Source organism: Bos javanicus, chromosome 19 (genome assembly GCF_032452875.1).
Source record: "Bos javanicus breed banteng chromosome 19, ARS-OSU_banteng_1.0, whole genome shotgun sequence".
NCBI classification, from domain to species: domain Eukaryota; kingdom Metazoa; phylum Chordata; class Mammalia; order Artiodactyla; family Bovidae; genus Bos; species Bos javanicus.
The window spans coordinates 24,281,838-24,302,123 of NC_083886.1; the positions used below are offsets into that span (position 1 = coordinate 24,281,838).

At 54.8% G+C, this 20,286-nt stretch overlaps 1 protein-coding gene across 1 annotated transcript in view; it reads right to left on the reverse strand.

Moving 5' to 3' along the window:
* Positions 1-1,210: 1,210 nt before the first annotated feature.
* The window catches only part of RTN4RL1 (reticulon 4 receptor like 1), a 74,570-nt gene continuing 55,494 nt past the window's right edge, over positions 1,211-20,286 (reverse strand). Inside the window, exon 2 of the mRNA XM_061390673.1 lies at positions 1,211-4,316. Coding sequence (XP_061246657.1) covers positions 2,989-4,316 — 1,328 coding nt within the window. The 3' untranslated portion in view covers positions 1,211-2,988. The remainder of the gene's footprint in view (positions 4,317-20,286) is intronic.

Genomic DNA, 20,286 nt, shown 5'->3' on the forward strand with positions numbered 1-20,286 from the left:
CCTAGCCTCTGGGAGGAGGATGGAACTCTCCGGGCAGGAACCCACCCCTCTTTGCCCTGAACCACCCAGAAGAGACGCCGGGTCTGGTGAATTGAGGGGCCTTGGCTTAGCTCCCAACGTGTCAGCTTGCTCCAATGCTCTGCACAACGGTGTCATTGTGCCTGAGTAGCGTATGAGCCACTGAGTGACAAGTGATGTCATCCACCACAGAGCTGCTTTTATTCCTTCTACTCTTAGAGGAGCAAGCTGCTGAAACACACCTGGCATCCTGGGCCCCTCTGCCTCAGCTCTAATAACAGTCGGCAACCAGAGACTGCGCTGTGCTTGACAGAAGTGGATCATTTATAAAACATTAGCATTTCTTGTCCTGACATTTCACTCCCATATTACAGGACTTACAAAGTCTTTTAAAAAAAAAATGTAATAAAGTGCTTGGACCCTTGATTTTCCCGCCGAGGGCTGTGCTGTCTAAAGTTGGAAATGAAATCAACAACATAACAGCATCCTCAGGTTCTAAAGGGGACAGCTAGGCCTGGCACCGGCCTGGGTAAGAGCAGGCAGACCACTGGGAGCAAACGCAGATAATTTGTTCTGCCGCCACCAGACTCCCTTTAGGGCACATTTCCAGCCCTGTAATTAGGAGGATTTGTCCAGGCCTGGAAACACAGCCTCTTTCTTCTATTTGGGGAAACTCACTCCTTTCTTCAAAGCCAGGGAGGTGGGTGCAGCCTCCAGACCCCACACACATCCACTATTCCATAAGTCAGTCTCTGGCTTCCTGGAACACCCTCTGGGTCCTGGGAACTGGCAGTTCCCTTCCAACTACCCCCCAGAGCCCACTTAAGAATCGACAGCTCAGCTGCTGCGGGTGAAGCTCTTAGGAACAGGCCAGGAGTGATCCAGGGCCAGCCTGCTCTGGGGACAGCCACAGAAATGGTGCCGACCCAGTGCAGCCACAGCATGGGAAGTAAGTCGCATCCTGTGTCAGAGAGTGAAGAACCGAGAACGTGTGCGTGCATGCATGTGTGTGTGTGTGTGTGCAGGCACACGTGTCCCAGTGAGTCAGTGTGCCCCTGCTTCAAACAGCACCTCCCACCGACAAACGTGCTTGTGTTTTCAGAGCTGAGCCTAACCAAGCTCGCCCACCCCCACGAAAGCCTGGGATCTGCCACTCCTTTAGGAATGCAGGGTTAAGAATTGAGAAACAGGGTTCTTTCCAAGAGAATTTTATTATTATTATTATTTTTCTCTCTTAATTGGATTCAATGTTTCTTGCACCTGACACACAGCTTCTCTGGTGGGGAATTCGGGTTTGTGCAAAGCCAAAAACAATTGCTCCTGCTCGGACCCCAGCCAGCAGCATGGCTGACCTTGACTTGAGCCCCTCTCCCCTGTCTCTGGGCTTTCCTGCTCCCTTCCCTGCACATCCCCACTTCTGACCCCTGAGTCTGGCCACCCCCCTGAACTCTCCCTGTCCCCGGGGCACCTTCAAAGGGTCCAGGAGGGATGGGGCCTCCGTAATGCAAAAGTGCCTGAGATGGTTCTTGAAATGCCCTCTTTGTTCCCCTTCTGCTAAGGCCGCCTGATGCCACCCTCCTGCCACCCTACCCAGGACCTTTGCTGGGACGCCCACCAAAGAGCCTCAAGGAAAAATTCAGCAGCTGAGCCATGCTGGAGGCCTGGGCTCATGCCCAGAGTCTCCCTGGCCTGTCCAGACTGTTGCTGGCAAAGCCCTAGGCTGACGACACTGCCCAGCCTGTTGGACTAACACTGTGAATGCTGCCTCGCCTGCTGGCCTAAGAAACCCAAATCGCCTTCCTGCCCCTTCTCCTTCCAGCCCCTTCCCAGAGCCTGGCTCCCTGATGTCCAACAAGCTGCTTCTAGCTTCTCACCCTGATGCCAATTGCTGCTGTACTGGGAGTGATAGGGTGCTCTGGGGTGGCAGACGGTCTTGTGTTGCATATAAAAACATGGTGATGTTCTAAATATCTAAGAATATTGGTCCCCTGAAGTGATTCTTATGGCATCCCCTTCTCTCTGACCCTCCCCACTGCCCTTTGGCCCCAGGCCCAGGAAAGCCCAGGTTACGCGGGGACTACCGTTGCCAGGTTGGGATTCTAGACAAAAATCCTAGAACTCCTTTCTTGCTAGAAATCACCAATACAACCCTTAGTTCCGCAGATACAGTTTTCCATATAGTTTATAAACATGATGAGACATACAGTTAGGTAAGGGACTAGGGAAAGGACCTGTGCATTTGTGTATATATATGTAGAGAGTGTGTATATATATATAAGTGGACATAGTTATAAAACTGCACCTCCTGTGAGAACCCCATTGCACATGATGAAGTTCTGAATTTCAGCCTCTGATGATCTTGCCTTTGGTAATTGGTTCTTGGAGCCCAGCAGCTGGGCCTGGTCTGCCAGCGTTGCCTGAGACATCAGGAATGAGAGGCATTACCCCCAAAGGAGGGACTGAAGGTGGCACATGGTTGGATTCAGGGCAGGGTGACTAAGTGGCCTCAGGCAAGAGCCAAAGTGCCACCTGCTCACATGCCCCCACATAGCTGGCGGGCCCAGCCTCTCGTCTGTTCGCTGAGTCCTGCTTCCTCCAGGGGTGGCGGGGCCCCTTCAGACATCTCCAAATGACCAGGATTCCACAGAGCTCAGCTCCCGTGGGGCACTGTCCCATTGTTGCTAATGAAGGATTCACCTTGCGGCTTTAACTGCCTTGCTGGGTGGATGCTGTCCATGGTTGCTCGGCGAGGGGGCTGGCTGGGAACAGCTGGGTGGGATGAACTAAACCCCCCTCTGCTTGGGGCTGTACACTTTGGGTTTATAATCCACCGGCCAGGGCCCAGACAGCAGCCGAAGCCTCTACCAGCCTTTGCCTGAAACCCAGCAGATCCTCCACTTGTAAAAATAGAAAAGAAATCCTGTTCCTTGGTGGACATGTAGCAGTGCTGGGTGCTGGCACCCCGCTTCCTCAGCGGAGAGTGACCACCAGCCCCAGTATCCAGGCCAGGAGCGAGGCCCTCAGGGAGGTGCCCAAGGAGGCCTGCTGCACCCCGCTGGGGGCACGGATGGGGGTCCTTCGGGCACACTTGCCCTTCCTCTTGGGCCGTGATGTGGGCATGAAGTCAAAGCTGAACTTGTGCTGGTAGTCAGGGGCGTAGTCCTGCAGCTCGGGGGCCTGCTTCCCGGAGCCCGCCTTCGAGACCTGGTTGCGATTCCTATGGCTGGTGCAGTTCTTGCCCGGCTTCTTGGAGCCTGACCGAGAACCGGGCAGATGGCCGTGTGGGTGGCCCTTGTCCCTGGCAGGGCCGTGGTGGGGTGGGTGGTGCTCCTTGCGGGCGGCCCTGTCGGTGGTGGTGAGCGTGTGCGACTTGATCTGGTGCGGGGACGCCGGCCCCGTGCAGTTCCGGAAGTCCTCAGCCCTCAGCAGCTTCAGGTCCTGGCCGTGCAGACGCTCAGGGGACACGCAGGGGACCGCCGAGCTGGAGCCCCGGAACCTCTGCAGCCATTCCCACAGGGAGCGCGCCCGGCAGCCACAGTCCCAGGCGTTCCCGTTGAGGCGGAGGAACTCCAGGGCCCCCAGGGGTGCCAGGCAGTCACCTGGCAGCTCAGAGAGACTGTTGTTGAAGAGGAAGAGGGTGGTCAGCCTGCGGAGGTCGTGGAAAGCCTTGTGATGGACCCACTGCAGCTGGTTCTCATGCAGCAGCAGCCGGTCCAGATTCACCAGGCCCCGGAAGGTGTCCTGGCCCAGGCTCCACAGCTTGTTGCCGTGGAGAAACAGGTGGCTGAGGTTGACCAGGTCCACAAAGATGTCATCCTGGAGGTACTCGATGTGGTTGTCCTGCAGATAGAGGTACTGCAGGCTGTGCAGGCCGCCAAAGATGCCGGCCGGCAGGGCGCTGAGCCCACACTTATAGAGGTAGAGGGCGTGGAGCTTCACCAGGCCCTGGAAGGTCTCAGGGGCCAGCGTCCGCAGCTGCCGGTTGTCGCCAAGGTCTAGCTCCTCCAGGTGCACGAAGCCCTGGAAGGTGTTGGGGTCGATGAAGGTGATGTTGTTGGAGTAGATCCACAGGGTGACCATGGCGGGGCTGAAGTGGCCCTGCCGGAGGAGGGTGATGTGGTTGTTCTGCAGGAAGATGCGCTCGCTGTCCTCCGGGATGCCCTCGGGGATGGCGGCGAAGTTGTGCGCCTGGCAGCTGACTGTCATGGGTGCGGGGTAGCACACGCAGTCCCGCGGGCAGCCGCTGCCCAGAGGCAGCTCCCCGGCCAGCAGCAGCAGCAGCAGTTCCACACAGCACCCTGGAGGGGAGAGAGAGAGCACAGCCAGGTCACAGGGGGCTGCCCGGGACGTGGGAGACGGTCAGAGAAGCCGAGCTCCACGGGTATGTGAGCCTCCTTGGTCACCGGGGCTCTGTCCTCGTCTTAGCCACACAGCGATCTGGGGTCTGGGGTCATAGCCCCCTGACTCCTGATGGCTTCCCATGCCCTGGCGCCCCATCTCTTCTGGGGGTTTCTATTCCAGCCTGGTTTGTGAGGTGCGTTGGTGTAGAGGCTGCGGTCCCCCTACATCTGGCGGACTTCTATAGCCCCACCCTGCAAAGCCCTAGCCCCGCCCACAGCTTCTGAGCCCCGCCCCCTTAGGCCCTGTCATCCTGGCTAGGATTGGGGTCACAGCCCGTGGACTCAGCAGCCAGCCTCGGGGGTCCTGTCCCCCTGGGGTCTCAGCTCTGCCACTTACTTGCCTTTATCTGCATGAGCAGATAGTGGGGCAGGCTCCTGTTCTAACAAAGTAAATATCTCATATGGGCTCCTGAAGAGTCTTTTTATTTCAATTATTCCCAATAACAAACAAAGCGAGCAGGCATGTCACCAAAGTTTTATCTTGAAAGATTTCTCATTTACAGTGCCTTCCACGTCCTCAAGCATGCATCATCCCCCATGACTTAAGATTCCTCATTTCTAAGTAATAATAGTTTTTCTCTGCAAAGGACACGTGTGTGTATGCGTGTGTGAGAGAGAGAGAGAGAGGGAGAGACAGAGAGAGAGGAGGACTGTGGGAGGCACCAGGACTGATGGTTCTGGGGTCCTAGGAGTAGCCAGAGAGAGACTGCCCCCCACTACGGTCCACTGTCTGGTCCCTCCCCTCTCCCCAGCTCTCTGGAGATCCCAGGCTACCACTGCAAATCAGGCCTTGCCTCTCGATTGTCCAGAGCATTTCCTCTGTAGCTTCTCTCTAATTGGGCATTAATTAGGCATTCGTTAATGGATCCTTAAAATAATTTATTTTCGGATGTGTCCAGCCTGTGGTCAGATAACAGCCACGCACTCATTATCACAGCAGCCTCATTATGGATGATCGTCATTACCTGCCTTTTTCCAGGGTCGCAGCTGCCCCGGGCAGCCTGGCAGACACGCCAGTGTTGTGGGGACCGGCTCTAGGCCTGTAGACCCCCACCCTGCAGGGCCAGGCCGTCATCTCGTTCCTGCTGGGGTTGGCTTCCTGATCCTTCCCTTCCAGCTTGGCTGATCACAGGCCTCTGGGGAGAGCTGGGTGCCTGGGGCAGCTCGGCTGGTTCTTCCGGCTGCCAGCTGTACCCAGAGCATATTGGATGAGAGAACTAACCCTCCCAGCCACTCTCGGGCGGGCCCCTACTCCCGGTCTCGGGCCGGCCGCTGCCCTAGAGCTGCCTGCCCGGGCTCCAGCGGACCTCACCACCCCTGCCACCCTCTCTTTCCTCCCAGAAACGGCGTCGTAAATAAGCGACAGCTCCCAGCTGTTGGGAGTTATGGGTTCCCAGAGAGTGGCAGCTGCTTCCTGTCCCCCTGTAATCACCCGGCTTCAACGTTTCCAACACAGAAAAATCATCGCACATAATTCGGTTTCTGCATAATTGTGTTGGGTTGCGATTTCAGAGCAATTATGACCTCGGCAGTTGTGGCGATGGTGGCAGAGCAGCTGTGAGTTCCCATTCTGGGCTAGGCCATGCTCTCTGTGGCCCCTGCCCCGCTTCAGTCATCACCACCATTGAACAGTCATCACCACCACTGAACAGTCTGCAGCCCCAGCCCCAGGCAGGGGGTCCTTTTCAGCCGCAGTTTCCCCGCAGTTTCCCCGTGTGTAACAAAAGTAGGAGAGGATCGCTAGGCCAGCACTCCCTGAGTGGAGTCTGACCTCAGGGGGCCCCAGCCCTTCAGTAGTGGGAGGACCCCCTAGGAGCCTGGCCCCCAAACCCAGGCTGACTCTCAGGGAGCCTGCCCACTGCCTTGAGCCTCCAACACCAGGGCTGGGAGGAGGGCCCAGCAAATACCGGTTGCATCTTCCACACAGCCCACCACCCCATCTCCCCTTGCTCATCTCTGCTCCTCCTCCTGGCCCAGATGGCCCTGGGGAGGCGCCCTCGCCCTGGCACCATGAGGGAGCCCAGGGTCCCCTTCCTAGCTCAGGGACATTCAGGGCGCTCACTGTGCTGAAGAGGACAGGGCCACAAAAGACCCCCACCCCCACCCCCACCCCCTGGGGTCCTGCAAAGACAAGGCACTTCCTTCCTTTAAGTCAGGCAGGGAGCGTGGCCCGCAGTGGGAGCAGGCTGAGCCCTGGCAGGCTCAGTGTTAATACCGCCGACATTTGTGCAGCTTACAGAGTTTACAGAGTGCTCTGCTCACATTCCTCAGAGCCTCAGAACCACCCTGTGTGGTGTGGGGGTGAGGGAGGAGGTTTCCTGCCCCCTGACCTGGGGTGGGGCAGACAGCCCTTCTGCCTGCTGCTGTGGCTTCGTCTTTGAAAGGCTGTGGGTGGGGATTTTCTGAAGTCATCCTCAGAGAAGCTGGGGGTGCTCCATAAAAGCCACACCCCTCCCTTAGGCAGGTGCCCCTGGCTGGAGGTGTTGGGGTACAGGGGAAGCCAGGCAAAGACCCTGGTTTGGGTAAAGGAGCCAAAAGTCCAAAAATCTAGGTGTGGCCTTAGCAGTCAGCATATGAACACATTTTGGCAGGTGGGAGCGGTCAGATATCGTGGGTGGGGGAAGGAGTATAAAGGTGGCACTCAGGGCAGGAGCCTGAGAGGGGCTGTTCCCCTGAGAGGGGCCCAGGAGGAGGCAGGGACCCCAGGCGATGCTTAGAGCTGCTCTCCATCCTCGGGTACTATTGAGATGCCAGGGGACCCAGGCCAGTGACCGCTGCTCCCTACCACAGTGGGAGTGGTCTCAACTGAGTCTGCTTCTCCAACCTGGAAGCTGGTTCCATCTCCAAGGCCTTGGACCAGCTCTCCCAGCCTACCCCGCCTCCTCTGCCTGAGCCAGCATGTGCCCTGGTCATGGATCATCACCCTGCCTATTTCTTCCCAGGGAGGCTGGCACTGCTTCGCCACAGCTCCTCCTGTGCCCCCGTGCCCGCTCTGTGTGGCCCATGGGAGCCCCGACCCACTGATTACTGATTAATGTACTAACAATGACACTGGTGCCTTTGCTGTGCATTTTAAGATTGCAAATTAGCATGGATACAAGTCTCCGTGGAGGAGCCTTATGCTTCCTCCCATCAGCTTCCTTGCCATGTCCTGGGGAACAAGGAGGTCACTCTACCTGAGTGGGCTGGAGAAAGTAAGGTGCAGACTCAAACTCTGGACCTCCTCTGGCTCTCATCCTCCACTGTCTCCTCTCCTGCTCCCCCTTCCTCCCCCTGCTCTCCGCCTACTCCAGGGGCATCCACCTGATTGTCTACTCGGCTGCTCCCAGACCTCCTGGCCTCCCACACACAGATTTGCAGCCTCATTCATTCCTTCCTCCATTCAACACTTGTCACCAAAGTCTTGGAGTATGCAGAGTGCCAGGGTAGGGAGGGGCCTGGGAAGAACTTGGCAGGTGGGTTCAATTCCTGGGTTGGGAAGATGCCCCTGGAAAAGGAAACAGCAACCCACTCCAGTATTCTTGCCTGGAGAATCCCATGGAGAGTCAGACACAACTGAGTGACTGAGCACACACACACAGCAGATGGGGGTCTCAATACCAGACTGTCCAGCAGGTGCCAGGCCCAGAGTAGGCGCCTTGGTGTGTGATGGGAAAGGCACTTGCTGCCTTGTGCCACTTCCTCCATGAAGTCTTCTTGCTCCCCTGCCAGCACAAAGGGTGTGCAGAAAAGGAGAGCCATTAGTGTCTTCAAGTCCCGTGTGTGTGTGTGTGTGTGTGAGTGCGCGCTCAGTTGTGTCTGACTCTTTGCGGCCGTGTCTGACTCTTTGCGGCCCCATGGACTGTAGCCCACCAGGCTTCTTTGTCCATAGAGTTTTCCAGGCAAGAATATCAGAGTAGGTTGCCATTTCCTACTCCAGGGGATCTTCCTGACCCAGGGATCAAATCCGCATCTCTTGCATCTCCTGCGTTGGCAGGTGGATTCTTTACCACTGTGCCACCTGAGAAGCCAGTCTTCATGTCTTCTTTGCCTCAAATCCCCAAATCCCTCACCTGCTGAGCAGGGACCTGTGAGGATCTGGGTGAGTAGCCTGGGCTTGGGCAGGCCCCTCACCCAGACTCAGCAGCCCATTCATAAGCTGTGCCTGTGAAAATTTCCATAGGGGCTGGACCTCGTGAGTTGGGTGGAAAGGGCATTCCAGGCAGAGGACAGCACGTGCCAAAGTACTGAGGTGGGGAAGTAGGCAGCAGGCCCTATCTTACCGCAGCCCTTCTCTTAGCCTCTAAGTAGCCTGAACTCCCTATGAGGCTGTAACTACAGCTTAAGCTGGGTAAGGGCTACCCAGGGCTGGGGAAGCCAGTGAGCTCCCACTGGGACCAGCACCACTGATAGGGCCCCTGCTCCTGTCTCAGGGGCCCTGCAGCTTCCCTTCCCCCAGAACAGGAAGGGAGCTAACCAAACGGGACCCAACCCTGTACCAGAACCGAGTAGCAGGTTCCTTACATGGTATCCTCCTGCTACCCCACAGGTGGGAGGCACAGAGGGGAGGGGCCGGCCAAGGCCACACCGCTGGCGAGCAGGACAGCGAGGGCATCCTCATCTGAGGCCTGGTCTGCCCTCCTTGGCCCCAAGGTCTCGGGCGTCACTCTGGCCTGAGTCTGGTGCCTGCCCTTCCCCACACCCATGCAGGGCGCCAGCCCAGTGGGCTGATATCCCCTGGAGCCACCAGGCAGCTCCGTGGGGCTCTGGAGGCTTAGAGACCGGTCAGCCGTGTGGTCAGTCCTCCTGCTTCTGCAGCCTGCCCCCCCTGCCCGGGGCTCAGCTCCTGGCCCCGCTGCTGCCCCAGCCTGGCCTGGCGCTCCTCTCTAAGCCAATCGATGCTAACGGGATGGCTCTGTTGCCAATAACGGCCTCAGGCCAAGCCTCCTGTGCTCACAGAGTGACTGGCGCCTCCAGCCACACGGCACTGCCCCTCTGTGCCACACCCAAGCCCAGGTCACTTCTGGAGACAAAGAAGCCAGCCGGGGCGGAGCTGGGTTTCCCTGCTCTTGTCCTTTCCATGCCGGGCACATCCTGTCTCCAGCCTTCTGCACGCACCGTCCACTCTGCTGGAAGCTTGCCCCAGGACACCTGCAGGGTTCCTGCCCTCACCTCTCCATTCAAGCCCCTCCCCATGTCACCTGCTCAGGGAGGCCTTCCCCAGCAGCCTTTGAAAATATTTGTTTATTTATTTAGGGGCTTCCCTGGTGGCTCAGACGGTAAAGAATCTGACTGCAATGCAGGAGACCTGGGATGGGAAGATCCCCTGGAGAAGGGCATGGCAACCCACTCCAGTATTCTTGTCTGGAGAATCCCATGGACAGAGGAGCCTGGTGGGCTACAGTCTATGGGGTGGCAAAGAGCTGGACACAGCTGAGTGACTAACACTTTCAATCCATTTATATTTTTGGCCGCACCACTCGGCTCGTGGGATCTTAGTTCCCCAACCAGGGATGGAACCCAGGCCCTCAGCAGTGGGAGCACAGAGTCCTAACCACTGGACTGCTTGGGAATTCCCTCCCCCCGCAGCCTATTTTAAATGACCCCTTCCCTGTTTTACTTTTCCCCATAACATTTCTTCTTTCCTAATAAATTCCCGTCACTTTTTAATTGATGTTATTTTCTGTCTTTCCTCACTTGAGGGGCAGTTCCATGAGGAGTGATCTTGTCTAGTGTTCCCTGCTGTGCCCTCAGGGCCTAGAACAGTGCCCGACACACAGTAGGTACTCAGGAAGAAAACTCTAGGCCCAGAGCCTGGCTCATAGTGAAGTGAAGTCCTCAGTCATGTCCGACTCTTTGCGACCCTATGGGCTGTAGCCCATCAGGCTCCTCCGTCCATGGGATTCTCCAGGCAAGAATATTGGAGTGGGTTGCCATTTCCTTCTCCAGGGGATCTTCCCAACCCAGGGATGGAACCCAGGTCTCCCGCATTGCAGGCAGACGATTTAACCTCTGAGCCACCAGGGAAGCCATAGTAGGTGCTCAATAAACATAATGGTCTTGATTAGTGCACAGGCCTCTGGGGTGAGCAGAGACTCAGCTGTGGCTCTCTTTCAAGGGGCCCTTGGCCAGCACGGAGGTGACAGAGGAGGACTTGGGGAGGGAGGGGACACGCCGGGCCTGCCTGGGGCCTGGGGCAGGCGACCAGCACAGGTTTGTCTGGGATTCAGGAGTTTCCCAGGACACAGGACTTTTAGTGCTAATATCTGAAAGTCCCAAACAAATCTCAGTCAACCTATCTGGGGGCCAGGAGTGCCATGGCCCCCCAAAAAACTTCTGGCCACAGGATGAGGGGCGAGTAAACAGGCAGGCATGGGGCATGATCCTTCTTCAGACCCACACCTCAGGCCCTGTGGCTGCAGCCTGGGACCTAGACAGAGCCTGTGTGTGTGTGAGTGTCTGCACATCTACATGTATGTTTATCTATGTGTGTGGACGTGGCCGTGTGCACATACCTGCGTGCCCGCATGTGAATGTTTCAGCACACCTTTGTCTCTGGAGACCATCGAGGGGGCTGGCCACCCAGCCCTTTCATCCTGACCGTTCCTGAACTCCACCCCAGGGAGCGGGCAGGGCCCTCTTCCAAGGAGAGGCACGCCCGCCCGTGACATCCCCGTCTTATCTCAGCGCCCACTCTGGCTTTGCCTATAGCTCCTGCTCTCCTCCTGACACGCTGAATTATGTACCCACTCCAAGCCCCTCCAGCACACCAGGATCACTCTCAGCTGGGAAGTGGGCGGCACCTTATTGGAATAACCTTTCAGCTTTCATCTGCTGCAGCTAGTCCCCCGAGCGGGCCTGGCCGGGAACCGTGCTAATTGGGCCGCCAAGCTCTCAGGAGGCCTTGTTGGAGCAAACTCAGCCTCCTCTCTCCTCTGCCTAACCGTGTCTATCACCTCCTCACTGCGGGGGTCCCTGAGTGGGATGGAGAGGTGGGGGGCTACACTGGAGGCCGGCACAGGCAGCTCTGTGTCCATGAACTGCCTGGGCCTGGGACCAGTCCCAAAGGCAGCACGTTTCAGCTGGACAAGCTCAGACAGGCCACCAAACCTCTGCAGCCTCAGTTTCTCAGTCTGGGAATGGGGACTTAGAGCACCTTCCTTCTTGGGTGTTGGCAGCACTCACTGAGGCTGTGCTCTGAACTGGTACCCAGACCGGCTGCAGGGCGGGGCATCCCCAAGGCTGAGGGCTGGGCATCCCCAAGGCTGAGGGCTGCATTACCGTTATCGCTACTCCATCAGAGGAAGCCGCTGCCTCCCCGCCCCCCACCCCGTGGACCCTGGCTTTCACCCCACCCACTTTGGCGCTCCCAGACCCCAGAGGCCTGGCAGAGGGACCTGATGGATTAGATTCCAAGTCAGGGCTCAACCTCAAGTTCCTGCCAGGCCTTTGCTGCCCCAGGGCATAGCAGGTCGGGGGTGGGGGTGGGGCCGCGGGGCGGGGCGGGGGGGACGAGGTCTTGACCTTTGTACTTGGCTCTCTCTCCCAGTCCATCCCCCGACACATGGCCAGCTCTCTGCACAAAGCCCTGGTCATATGAGCTCTATCTTCACTTTGCAAAGCTGCCCTGGGGCTTATAATATGTGTTCACTGCTACTCAAATTTGCTTCCCAGTCTGTGGGCCCCAGAACCCGGGCTGTGGCCTCCAGGACTCCAAGGCTGAGGACAAGGGCCTCTGAAAGCCAGCCCTTCCCAGGGGCTTCAGAGAAGGCTCTGTGCCCTGTCTCTTCCATCTGGAACCAATTGTCTGTCCCCACAAACCCCAGAAAACTGTAGGCCCACCTGCAACCAGACAGGCCCCCTGACACCCTTATGGTGTGATAACTGGGGCTGGGAACCTCTGCAGGGTTGGGACAGTCCTCAGGGGGCAAGTGTCCATTGAGATGCCTTCCTAGGGGGCTCCTGAAGGCGTGTGAGAGAAGGGAGTTGCGGGGGTTGCTCTACCAATCCCTGGAGGAAAACAGATGGAACCCAGCCTTTGAGAAGCAGGTGCAGAGCTCTCCACCAAGACCCCTCATTCTGAGTCCCTGGAGCAGCCACTCCTTCCTTGCTGTTTGTGAAAGGCCTTCAGAACTCACGTCCTGTTTATCGATCACCCCTTTCTGAATCTGCCTTCCAGTTCTTTCATTCATGTGAGGAACAGCTCCGTGCTTGCTGCTACAACAGTAAGAGACGTAACTCCTTCCCTCGTGGAGCTTACAGTCTAGGGGGAGATGATTTAAACAACCAGAGACGCCCAAACTGACAGAGCGGTAGGCACTGGGGACACAGGAAGGAGGTTTAAGACAGATGAATGAATGAATGGCCTCTTTGAGGAGCGGGTGACACTTGGGTTGACACCTAACATTAAGAAGGAGCTGAAGAACAGCTTTCCAGGCAGTGGGAACTACAGGTGAATAGGTCCTGGGGCAGAACTGAACTTGGTGTGGATGAGAGGGACGTGTGATGGGGTCAAAAATGGCTTTAAAAGGCTCAGTCAAGAGTTTAGTTCTGGGACTTCCCTGGAGGCACTGTGGATAAGAATCCACCTGCCAATGCAAGGGACATGGGTTCCATCCCTGGTCGGGGAAGATCCCACAGGCTGCGAAGCAACCAAATCTGCGTGCCACAGCTATTGAGCCTGTGCTCTAGGGCCTGGGAACTGCAAGTAGTGAAGCCTGTGTAACCTAGAGCCTGTGCTCCACGACCACTGAGCCCACGTGCTGCACCACTGAAGCCTGTGCGCCTACAGCCACGTTCCGAAACAAGCCACGTTCCGGCCACTGCAAGGAGAGGCCCACACTTGTCGCAACCAGAGGAAGCCGGCGCACAGCAATGAAGACCCCGCACAGCCATAAATAAACAGATTTTGGATCTGATTCTGTTTCTGGCAGGAAACCGAAGTACTAGCAACCTGATCAGATTTGGGGGGAGCATGGATTTGTGGGACCAAGAAGGGAGGCAGCGAGGCCTATGGCTGTCATCCATGAGAGACATGGAGGATTCAGAAGGGGTAGGGGCCATGGAGACAGACAGCAGTGGACAGGCCGAGAAACATCTGGGTTGCAGAGCTGACGGACATTAGGATGGACCGTTGTAAGGGAGACAGGAGGCTGCAGAGCGTAAGAGTACAGCAAGATGGGAGGAGCCTAGGAAAACAGGCGCCGGGGCCGCGAAGAGCTCCGCCTAGGATGAACAAAGTCATAAATCTTACAAAGTTGTACAAAACTGAAGCCCAGAGGTGAGAAGCACACGTGGGAGGCACCAGCATAGAGATGGTATTTCCATCCATGGGAATGGATGAGGTCACCTCTGAGAGTCAAGAGAGAAGTTAGAGTCAAGACTTCCCTGGCGGTCCAGTGGTTAACACACTGCACTTCCAACGCAAAGGGTGTGGGTTCAATCCCTGGTCAGGGAAGTTCCACATGATGCATGGCACAGCCAAAAAAAAAAAAGAGAGAGAGAGAGTGTGAGAAGATAAAGGATTGCGGACTCTGGCAACACAGCAATTCTTAAGGTGTGTAAAGGAGAAGGATGGGCAATGAGGTCAGAGGAAAGCCTGGAAAGTGTGGCATGACCAAAGCCAAGAGTGTTTTGAGAAGGAAGGAGGAATTAGTCGTGATGAGAGTGGCTGAGAGTTTCCTTGAGGACTGGAGAGTGTATTTGACAATGTGGAGGTAATGGGTGATGCTGGAAAGTTCGTTGCTGGTAGAAAGCAGGGGCAGAAGGCATGTGGGAGTGGGATGAAGAGTGAATGGGAGCTGAGGAGGGGAGACAGCACTGTATCAGTCAGGACAGGCTGGGGCACGCTGATGTGACCAGGGACCCAGAATCTCCACGGCCACAGAAACAAAGACTGGCTTCTTGCTCAGGCAGGGCAGCTGCCCCTCTGCTCAGGGATGCAGAGGGGACAGAGGACTGGCACTTGAGGCTTTCGTTTCCAGGGGTGCATGTCACTCCAGTTCACGCTTCACTGGTCAAGGTCCTTCAAAGGGCCCAGCCTGTTGTCAGTAGGAGAGGGATGAAGGCTCCCAGGGGACTCCGGGATCAGCAGCTGGGAGCACCCAGAGGCCACTCACTAGGGAAGCTTGGATGCGAAGGGAGCAGACAGTCTGGGCAGGACCCGAAGGGGTGTAGGGTCCAGGGAGGTTGTTTGTTTTCTAAGATGGAAGAAAAGACACTAGAGTCTGTTTGCATGCTCCTGGGGGTGATCCAGGAGGAAAGGGAGAGAGAAATTGATGGCTTAGGAGTGAGAGGACCAGAGAGACCAAGATCCAGAGGTCCAAAGAACACCTCTGGTGCAGGTGTTCCTCCTGAAGAGAGGGGGATGTGTTAGCTTCTGAGGGCTTCTATTTTCTCCCGGAAGTAAGTGGGGTCATCAGCTGAGAGCTGAGGGAAGGAAGAGGGAGGGAGTTTGAGGAGGAAGAAAACGGAATGAAACAGGCCCTCTGTGTGGTGAGAAATCAAGACACCCTGGTCACACACAAGGTTTGTGGGAACAAGAGGACAAAGTGCCTGCAAACCCAGGCTTCCACGGCCACTGCCCCAGGCTCTGCCCAAGATCCCCTTACCTTTCACTGGACAGGTGGGGCTGTCTGGCCCCTCCCGTGAAACCTGCTCAGGTCACTCCCCTGCTGACATTGCACTGTGTGTGTGCGCATGTGTGTGCTCAGTCGTGTCTGACTCTTTGCAGCCCCATGGACTGTAGCCCACAAGGCTCCTCTGTCCATGGAGTTTTCCAGGCAAGCATACTGGAGTGGGTTGCTACTTTCTACTCCAGACCCAAGGATGGAACCTGGATTTCTTATGTCTCCTGCATTGGCAGGTGGGTTCTTTACTACTAGCTCCACCTGGAAGCCCTGACGGTGCATTAGCTCAGCAAATATTTACTCCCCTACTTTCCTCTGACCAGGCACCATGCCAAGAGGGCTCTGGGAATAAAAGAACCAGTTCCTGGCTTCCATGAACTGACAGTCTTCCCCAGATGCCTTCAGGAGAGTATGTTGTGGACATCTGTCACTCTTGTCAGCCACCCAGCAGCTAAACCCTCTTCCTGTACTTGGCAGATCTTCCAGTTTATGTAGATGAGCCTTTCCTTCCCCGTGGAAGCTGAAAAGGTCCAGCCCTCCCTTTCCCAGCCTCCCTTGCAGCTCCACCAAGACCCAGGGTCGGGGCTCTGCCACTCGACACTACCACCCCAGACTTCTGAGCTGGGAGTTAATGAGGCGGATATACAGGGGGCCGAGCAGGACACATGCTTGCCAGGATGGCAGCAGTGGCAGAGCCAACGGGGGCAGAGGCTGCGGTGAGAACCTTAGAGGTGCTCACTGGAGGTGTCTTTGCCTTCCCTTGGGCTGTTTTTCCTACCTGTGGAGTCCCCAGCCCTCTGGGAGATTCTGTGAAGGACTCAGTATACTCCCCCAAAAATTGCCTTTTATTTAAATTAGTCAAGGCAGGTGTCTGTTGCTTGCAAATAAGAATCCTCACAGATGTGAGGTCCCTCCTGCTGAGCATGACTCCCAAGCCCTCCATGGTCTGGCGCTGCTCCCCCAATTCCTGCTCTTCTTGTGGGAGCAGTGCCCTAAGTTTCCTTGGGGTTGGGGGGAACCACCCCCAACTAGTGCCAGGTATGTGGAGCTTATCCAAGCTTGTCTGGTGAGTGCATGATTGAATGATTTCGCTGATGTAATTCTAGCCCAAAGCAAGGAAACCAGGTGCTAGAGTTGGCTGAGATGGCTTGTTATGGGTAAACACATGCGTGCGTGCTCAGTCACTTCAGTCGTATCTGACTCTTTGTGACTCTATTGACTGTAGCCCACCAGGCTCCTATGTCCATGGGATTATCCCAGCAAGAATACTGGAGTGAGTTGCCATTTCCTCCTCCGGGGGAATTTTCCCGACTCAGGGATCGAACCTGCATCTCCTGCATTGGCAGTCGGATTATTTATACCACTCGAGCCACCTGGGAAGTCCAAATATATACAATATATATTTTACAGTAAGTTTTAGCAGCAGGAGAGACCTCATGCCGAAGAGAGTAATTTACCAGGCATTTCAGGCCTCACCTCACAGACCTTTCTCTTTTGACCCTTTTGCAGAATCTCTCGATTGGCTCCTTAAGACACTCGGCAGGGAATGCTTCACATGGATCTGTGGTGTTCTATGTGTTAAACTGAGCAGCGGGCTCAGGGATGTTAACTTTCTTATTTTTTATACCTTATATTTGCTTACATTTACTCTTCAATAAAATAAATAAATCCTACAGAAAAAAAAAAATACCCTGCTGAGTTTAGCTGAGAATCTTAGGTCCCAGGCCTTGAACTGCTGTCTCCTCCCTGCTGGTAGAGCCCCGTCCTTTCTTCAGGGACCCTCGTCTGGCCAGCCACCAGCACAGGGCAGCTTCTGACCCTTATCCAGAGAGCTTTAGTCCAGGTGGCGGGGGGCTTCCCGGTGTCCCCAAGCCCTACCTATTTTCCCCCACAAGGTTTTCCTTTAAAGTCACTCTTCCTTACTTGTTTTAGCTTTAAAATAATACTTGCCAATTGTGGAAAATGTGAAATGTATAGAACTAAAAAGGAAGAAAAATCACCACAATCCTATTATCCTTGACAATCATCCACGGGGCCTTCCTGTACCTTCTTACGAGAGTTCCTTCATTTACGTAGGGATATATAAAATTTAAATAAAAATTTTATTTAAAGCAATAAAACTGGGATCATGCTATATATGCAGCTCTGTAGCCTGCGTTTTCTGCCTAACTTATTCATTCGTTCAGCTGCTCTCCAGGTGCCTCCATCTGTGAGTCTCTGCTCTAAAGCAGCCTTGGGGAGCCCAGCAGACAGACTGACCCCACCCTCCAGGAGAATACAGTCTGATGGGAAAACAGACCCTCACTGAAGGGCCATATCCATATCTAATCATTGGATGGTGTCACCGACTCAGTGGACATGAGTTGAGTAAACTCCGGGAGTTGGAGATGGACAGGGAGGCCTGGGGTGCTGCAGTCCATGGGGTTGCAAAGAGTTGGACATGACTGAGCGACTGAACTGAAGGAGGAGTATAAGGAGAGAGATCCAGGTAGCCAGGAGAACTGTGGGGGCTCCCCTTGTCCACGGGGGTGGGAGGGCTGGGAGTCTGAAGGTTGAGAAGGACTCCACTGGGTGAGTGGGCATTCCAGGCAGAGGGAACAGCAGATGCTGAGGGTCAGAGGCAACCACAGTCAAGTGACGAAAGATCAGGTATGGTTTTTAGAGACTACAGAGGATCCTATTGTATGGACAGACCATAATTTATTTTTCTGAGACATTTAGATTGTTTTCCGTTTTTCGCTGCTATAAATTATCATGGCAAAACTGGTAATATTATTTGCCTCCTGGGAGACTCTCCTGGAAGCTTAGGGACTGGTGTGAAGGGAAATTCACTTGTATACCTGTCAGGAGTTTCCAATTTATTACCGTGTGAATGTACCTATTGATTCTTTTAAGAGTCAGTTAAGCTAAAACTAAATAATATTGAAATGAACATCCTTATGCATAACGCTTTATCCAAAAATTTTTTTTTTTACTCTTTCCCTAAATCAGAGATTCATTATCAGTCCTCCTGATACACGATGACAAGTCACCCAGAAAGGTTAGTCTATACAGACTTACGTTCCACGCCCAAGAAGTCACCAACCACAGGGTTTTCTTCCCATCTAGGCTGTGAGCTACTCAGGAGACAAAAGCTGTGTGCCTCCTACAAAAAGGAGACCTCTGGGGTGGGGAAGCACAGATAAACACATGTTGAATCCCTCCTGTGTGACAGATATACCATCCTGGGAGCATCCACATATACTCTTTAGAAGTGTATGTGTGTGCTCAGTCGCTTAGTCGTGTCTGACACCTTGCGATCCCCTGGATTGTAGCCGTCCAGGCTCCTCTGTCCATGGGATTTTCCAGCAAGAATACTGGAGTGGGTTGCCATTTCCTCCTCCAGGGGATCTTCCCGACCCAGGGATCGAACCCTCAACTCTTTCGTCTCCTGCATTGGCAGGCAGATTCTTTACTACTGCATCAACAGGAAAGCCCACTCATTAGATATTCCCCCACAAAGATTATTTATTTATATTTGTTTATTTGGCTGCATTTGGTCTTAGTTGCAGCACACAGGCTCTTCGTTGAGTCGTGCTGGATCTTTTGTAGCGGTGCACTAACTCTCTAGTTATGTGGCATGTGGGCTTAGATTCCTCTTGGCATGTGGGATCTTAGTTCCCCCACCAGGGATCGAACCTGTGTACGCTGTGTTGCAAGGCAGATTCTTAACCACTGGACCACCAGGGAAGTCCTCCCCCAAAAAACTATTAGGAAGGTATTCATATCCTTATTTTACAGCTGAGAAAAATAAGGCTCAACAAAGTGCAGTGATTCACCCGAGATGGGGAACCAAGACCCAGACAAAGCTGGATCTGGCATTGATCGATGGGAAGACAGCTCTCTCTCTTCTTAGAGACCCCTGGCCCCTCAGGGACCCTCACCGCATCCCACAGACACTGTCTCTGCTCCCTTGCCGACAGCTTCACCAGCCCTCTCAACCCACCCCATCGTCGTTATTTATTTCCTCTCCTTGTGCTTCTCACTTGCAAGGCTGGGGAAATGGAGGAGGCAGATGGGGAAAGAAGTGGAAATTCTGTGTAATACCATTGACTGTTATCACAAAACTTGTCTTAAGTGCCAACCCTGGGGATTTGCCGGAGTTGGTGCGACAGAGGCAGGGCCAAAGGTCAGATTAAATTGGGCTAGTAACCCCAGGGGGATGCTTGAAAGGGGTAGCTAAAGAAAGCATTTCAGCAGGAACGCGAGGCAGCCGAGGCAGGCAGCAAGCCGGCTGGCCAGGTCAAGCCTGCTTAGAGAAGCTTAGTGGTGACAGGCCTGGGTTCACACATCCTCCTCCAGAAACCTGAAATCTTGCCTTTTCCCCCCAATAATGAGTTGGTATAAAAATGGATCCTGAATAAAATCGTCTGCAGTTTTCAAATTTCAAACTGCATTAGTCAAAATATATCAAATTTCCGTGTACTGACTTACCACCTGCTCAAAATCGGATCCTTTTTCAGCTGGAATATATTGAAATATGAATCACCTCCTGAAGGAAAAGGGGAGATGTGGAGAGAAGGCCCTCACAAAATGTGCGGATGGGCAAGCCAGCATCCTGTGCTCCTTGGGCTCCCCGGCTTCCACCAGCCTCCCAGCGACCCTCAGCCTCCCTGTGACAATGGGCTCCCCAGTGGCCCATGCTCCTCAGCCACTTCCCCTTGATAGATAACTGATTTCTAGCTCGAACTCTGATGCTCTGGGCAGTCTATGCTGCATAGTCCAGAACATGCTCATTTCAAGTCTTCCAACCTTTAAATAAGCATCTACTATGTGCTGGGTGACACAACTGAGCGACCAAGCACAGCACAGCACACATGTGCTGGGTGCTCAGACTCACAGGGAAAAGTGAAAGTGAAAGTCGCTCAGTCCTGTCCAGCTCTTTGCGACCCCATGGACTGTGCAGTCCATGGAATTCTCCAGGCCAGAATACTGGAGTGGGTAGCCTTTCCCTTCTCCAGGGGATCTTCCCAACTCAGGGATCGAACCCAGGTCTCCCGCATTGCAGGCGGATTCTTTACCAGCTGAGCCACAAGGGAAGCCCAAGAATACTGGAATGGGTAGCCTATCCCTTCTCCAGGGGATATTCCTGACCCGGGAATTGATCCAGGGGATCTTCCTGACCCAGGAATCAGACCAGGGTCTCCTGCATTGCAGGCAGATTCTCTACCAACCAAGTTATCAGGGAAGTTGGACTCACAGGGAGCCCAATCTCTAGTTAC